Here is a 6,237-nt window from a genome sequence, read left to right as displayed (position 1 = left end):
GTGTGTGTGTGTGTGTGTGTGTGTGTGTATGTGTGTGCGCGCGCGTGCGTGCGTGCATGCGGGGGTGCATGTATAGATATTATTCGCCCGCGGTAGAATAGCGCCCTGGGCAGTGAGCCATATCGCCCATCTCAAAAGTTGCCACTGAGCCTGAGACGCGCTTGCATCAAACTGCGTCAAGTGGTGGAAGTGCCTGACTCGAGAACAAGAAGTTCCGCATCCAGGGAAGCTCTAAGCGATCCCCGACAGAAGTCCACTGTGATGAAGAGGAGCTGCTGACCCGAACCTCAAACAGGGGGACACAGCAGAAATGTGCAAAACGCCGACAAATCCCAGCATCTTTCTTGTCCCAGCGAGAGGGAAGGTTTCTCTCTGGGAACAAATAGCTAGAACATGCTCGAGTGAGAGCAGCATCAGCCTTCATCAGAGGGATTAATGATGAGCAAATGATCCTGCATGACTTGAGTGTCGGAGTGTTGCGTGCTGTGATGTAAATGACGCAGTTCTGCACTATTCCTAAAATGTCCCGACTAGTTTAAATATAAATTTATTTGTTTTTAAAGTGATCCCAGTTTATTAAATATAATCATGGCATTGCACAGATTTTTATGTTTTCGTTTTTATTTGTGTATTTATTGCGCTCTCCTATACTACTATTACTGCTGCTGCTGCTGCTACTACTACAATCCCTACCGAATCTGCTGTGGTCTTTCCTGGTACCCTCCACCGTCCCGTCCGGATGGATTTCCAGGTGGAAGCCGGTCCTGCAGTAAAGCTGCCGCCGCCTCAGGATCCCTTTCAGATGGCTCAGGTCCGCCAGGCTCCGGGATAGCCTCTCCGCGGACACCAGGTTCTCCTGCTGCTGGTGCTGGTGGTGCTGCTGCTGGTGCTGCTGCTGGTGGTGCTGCTGCTGGTGGTGATGGTGCTGCTGCAGCAGCGGCTGTCCTCCCAGCATCAGTCCCGTTGCAGAGTTGTAGTCCACGGCCCCCGCTGGGGTGAGAACGAAATGCGAACCGACCGAAGCCGAAGCGGCTCCAAAGCTATCCAGAAACCCGTTGGCGAAGCTCCCGACCTCAGCCACTGCCCCCATCACAAGATCCAGACGCCCCCCTCCCCTAAAGATCCCCCAATGCTTGGTCGCGTGCGCAGGAGATCCGAGGTCCGAGTGATGAGCGATGATCCACCGGTTTTCTTTTCTTTCCTTTTTAATATTTACCGGCGAGGATCGACCCGGCAAAACGACTGGAGAAGAAGAAAAAGTTGTGCGTAATTTTCTTTCTTTTTCTTTTTTTTTCTTTCTTCCTTTTTGGCGCACCGCTAATTAGATTGTCATTGTGGACGGTGCGGCTGGGAGGGGAGGAATTAAACTCCTGCGTTATGTTGACTCGAATGAGCTGCAGCAATCCGCTTCCCTTCCTCTCCTCTTCTTTTTATCCGCTCCCTCTCCCTTCCTCACCTTTGGATACTCCCCCTTTTTTTCAAACCAGGGTTCCTTCTCCCTCTCTTTTTCTTTTTCTTTCTCTCTCTCTCTCTCTCTCTCTCTCTCTCTCTTTCTTTCCTGCTGAATTCACTTAGCGATTAAAAAAAAATCTCCTGCAGCAGAGCACAGACACAACTGCACCTCGCTCCTCAGCGCATTGGCTCGTATTCACGCACCGAGTTGCCTCTTTATGCAAAGTGCGCCCGGATCCCCTCCTCGTCTGGCTCATTTGTGCTCTCCTCCATCCCTCTGCTTCTCCCGGCTCTGCTGTCTCATCTTTGATGTTCCGTGTTTAGCGCACTCAGACTCCTAAACCAGGGCGCGACGAAGGAGTACAGGTGCTCCGACATAAATTTGTATGTTTAGAAATCGTATTTATTTCCGTTATATGCAAATACGTATGTTCCAGGGCCGGATTTACAAGGACGTGGGCCCCTGGGCTGGAAAGACGTTTTGGTGCCTTTTTCACTTGAGAAAAGATATTTTACTAATTCAATTTATAGCACAGTACTAGTCTTAAAAATACTAATGATCTCAATAGATGATGGTAAGTTTAATATGTCCCAGTTGCTTCATGTTGTTTCCACACACAAAAAAAGAAATACGCACAAGGTTTAGTAGAAGAAAAAAGTGCAACAGAAGAAAAGGTGCAGAAGCAAGTAGTCGCTGCCGAATTACTCTGCCAGAACTCCCAATGGCGACTGTGGCATCGATTTGTTTGATTAGCTGGCAAACAAGAATCAGCGTTTATGAGTTCAAACGGAAGATAAGACCAAGCAGTACAAATGATCTGTTGGTCAATTTCAAAAGCAACTTGGGCTTCCTTTACATACCAGCAGAGCTGCAGCCTTACCACCACTGCATTGATGAAGCAATTTGTGCAAAAAGAGCTCCGATCAACCCAAACATTAGCGCACTTTTCATTTTCAGCTGTTTTGTAGTAATATTTATAATAATTGTATCTGATGAGTTTCACTTTTTAGCTAAATTACTTGCGAACTTTTCAACGAGATTCCAGGTTACTGAGAAGAACCTACAGATTACGTCACCAGCGGGAAGAGATTAATTATGCGCAAAATTTCAGGGTCACACGAGGGAGGAGTGCGCCACTCCACAACACCTTGGGAGTAGAGTAAACGGATGGTGCGATGAGGTCTGCGTGTGTGTGTGTGTGTTTCTAAAAGTGACATCGTCCCCATCCTAATCGTTTTGCAGCCCCGATTCCCAAATGACTCAGGTGCAGCGGGAGACGGGAGGAAAGCCCCCGTTTGCGTAATTTTCGCACTCGGTTGCTGATTTACTGCTTCTGTTTTATGTAAGACAGCCGCGCTTTTATAACACACACAGACACACGCACGCACACACACACCTGTGCAAACGACTACACATGACTGTCAATCCCTCATTGATCTTTCCATTATGCTTTGAACAGGGGAGAAGCCCATATATACACCTATCTTTAATTGTGGTCTTAAAAAAAAATCAAAGACGCAGCTTCAAAGCGCATCTTGTAAGAGGATCAACAACTCGACTGTAGCTGCGTGTTTGAACTCCAAACTTGCAAAATACCCAGACACTTGACACTTGAAGGACTTGAGGGTAAAAAAAAAAGAAAAAAAAAGGGAGTGATGCTGATTCTTTAGTAAATATACGGATTTTTATTGGCTTATGAATACTGGACTCTGTCATTGAACACTAAGCAGGTAGATTATGCGGGCTTTAGATTCATCTAATTGTGGAATCAATTACCAGATGCGTGTTTTATGGGCCTACCAGATTGATTTAAACATGCTTATGAAAAAATACGATGCTTGTAACAGACGGTACATGTGTTGTGCACAAATAGAGGAGCTACAACATTTCTTAATTTTCAAGAATGTTTTTTGATGCAAGTGCATTAATCTAACAAATCTAATGTCATCCAATGTAAATATGTGCAATAAAACTTTATATTTGTCTGATAGATGTAAAGACAAATATGGCCACTATATTGTTTTCTATATCTCTATAGACAAATTCTACGTGTCCATACATTTAGACAAATGTAGTATAGTACATAGTATTGCAAAAGCATTCATACTCCTTAAGCCTTTTTGCATATTGTTACATTATAGCCAAGTAGTTCATTTAAATTTTATGTGATGGAACAACACCGAGTAGCATGCAACTGTGAAAATGAAGGAAAACACAGCAGAAGGGTTGTGACAACCTCAGTTATATTTGCGTATTATTTTCCTTTTATTCACATTAATGCATTGCTTTGTGTTGGTGTGTCACATACAACAATTCCCATAAAATACACTGAAGTGTGTATTAGCAATGTGACATGTTAACATGTTCCAGGGTCATGAAAACTTAAGGATTAACAGAATGAATATATATATATATATTCATTCTGTTAATCCTTAAGTTTTCATGTATACACACACATATATATATTTTGGCTAGATGACATAGCTTGTTTTGTAAAAAAAAAGAATGCAGCTCCCACTAAAAAAATGTGTAACTTTGACATAAGTAATTAAATGAAGTTTATCAAACTCCATACACTTCATAAATTAACTTGGATACATTTAATTTGATTTATTGTCATATTTTTAAGTTGAAACACGTTCTCTTTTTTTTCTGTGTGTATATCGAGGGTGGGAGTTTCTTGTATCGTCCATCATTTATCGTGATAAATTTCTTATAAGATTTTGATTTATTGTTGTCATGATAACACCAATTAATGATGTTTTAAACACATTAATGTTTAATAAAGACATATAAATAAATTAGACAACATGATCAAATGCAGTTACTGCGTGCATCTTAGTCACATAAATCACACTTCTTTATGTGACTAAGTGTCCTAAAGAAGCATGTTATAAATGGGAATATTTTCCAAGAACAGTATCTGTGTTTGTGGGGCTGTAATCGATGTGACACACACACACACACACACACGTATGAAATCCTTGTTTGTTGTGTTATATTTACAGTTTAACATGAACTTATTCAACTTTTTGTCCATGCTGATTACAGAATCCTATGTGTGGAATTGATTTTGGCAGCAAAATCAGACTTGCGCACATGTACTCCCACAGCCTCTGCTGGCGCCCCGCCTTTTCCCCCTGCGTCAAATTGATAAATGAGGTTCAGACGCGGAGGTGTGTACAGAGCAGTCACTTCATGTACCCACACCTCAAGTTATGCAGCTTGACCAAAAGATATAGTAGTTCATATATGTTTAATACAGCCCTACGAGAGCGCACACTTTTATGTGTTTGTGTTTGATGCACGATCCTCTCCCTCTTTCCCTTAGTTCATTAGTATTTATGACCAACACAAAAGATTTCTTTTTTTTTTTTTTTTAAAGGAGGCTGGATCAATCGGAATCGCCCGAGGCTGATCAGACGTATTGGATATCGACCTGCCCTCAATGAAGACGTCAACTTCACATCCCCACGTTCACTCACAGCAGAGCAGTTCCCAGGGTCACATGATTTGTTTTAAATTATAACGTCCATGTTGTTGTTGTTAGGGTTTTTTTTCTCACTATTGCTGTGGCCATGGAGAGAAATGAAGCATGAAGCAACTGCAGTATGAGGATGAGGAGGAGCAGGAGGAGGATGAAGAGGTGGGTTAAAGTCATACCCCCCGACTCCCCTGCTCCCTCCCAATACATATAAACACACAAAGAGATCGCTGCCTTTAATGAAAAAGCTGGGTAATGGAATAACTGAAGGAAGTAGCCTGGAGGTTATTAATGCAAGTGATCTCCAAACTGCTGTCTGGGGAACTCCTGGGGTTCACAGAGGCACAAATTAAAAGGTCAAATTAGATGCACTCTGTATTTCTGTTGTTTTTTTTTTTAGAAAAAACAACAACATCAAAAAAGCAGTAAAACCTTTATTTCATAGCTTTCTGGTTTGTATATTTTTTACATATTTTGCCTTGTTGCAACCAAAAACATAAAGCATTTTGTTGTTTTTCTTTTTTTGCAATAGCTGTTGAATCAACATTAGGTGAGCTGAAATATAATGCTTTTAGTGAAAATGAAACTCTGAAAAGTGTGCCATCCATCCATCAGAAACACGTTCCACCTGTGCGTGATTTAATCCCAGTATAAATCCAGCTGTTCTCCGAAGGCTTTCAGATCTTCGTGAAAGAACATTAGTGAACAAACAGCACGTTAAGACCAGTGAACACACCTGGACGGCCCACGTTCAATTTGTGGAGTATAAAGTAGGTTGTAAAGCAGTATCTCGAAATCAGATATCTGACAGTTTGTTTTTTGATCCATCATTTGAAAATGGGACTCGCAAAACCAACCGTCCGCCTGAGCTGGCAGGAAAAGCATTCGTCAGCGCAGCATCCGAGATATCCATGGTAACTCCAGAGGAGGTGGAGACTTGAAAATCAACATCCAAAGTCACTTTACGTACAGTGACGGGGCTTCATTACAGATTACAGAAATTATTGACGAAAGGGGCTGAAAATAAATGCACGCCACACTATTATTCAGATTTTTATTTATAATTTTTTTTTCTAGGAACATTTTAGCATTTTTCTTCCACTTTGTGTTTATGAACTACTTTCTGTTTATGTATCACATTATCCATCCAGCTGTGCCACTGTGCAGAACCCCTATGACATATCTCAGTAAAATGGGAGTTTGTGATTAATATTGCAAAATGTGGCAAAGTTCAAAGGGTAAAATACTTTTGTAAGACACAGAATCATTCTTTTTCTAGAAGTTTTCACAAACGTTACCT

General features: G+C 41.8%; 1 protein-coding gene across 1 annotated transcript in view; it reads right to left on the bottom strand.

The window, feature by feature from the left end:
- Positions 1-1,511, bottom strand: part of LOC103148737 (fibroblast growth factor 9) — a 3,488-nt gene extending 1,977 nt beyond the window's left edge. Inside the window, exon 1 of the mRNA XM_007567654.2 lies at positions 694-1,511. Coding sequence (XP_007567716.1) covers positions 694-1,090 — 397 coding nt within the window. The 5' untranslated portion in view covers positions 1,091-1,511. The remainder of the gene's footprint in view (positions 1-693) is intronic.
- Between the last annotated feature and the right edge of the window lie 4,726 nt (positions 1,512-6,237).

Source organism: Poecilia formosa, unplaced genomic scaffold (assembly GCF_000485575.1).
Source record: "Poecilia formosa unplaced genomic scaffold, Poecilia_formosa-5.1.2 Scaffold211, whole genome shotgun sequence".
Taxonomy (NCBI): domain Eukaryota; kingdom Metazoa; phylum Chordata; class Actinopteri; order Cyprinodontiformes; family Poeciliidae; genus Poecilia; species Poecilia formosa.
This window is presented reverse-complemented; position numbering and strand designations above follow the sequence as displayed.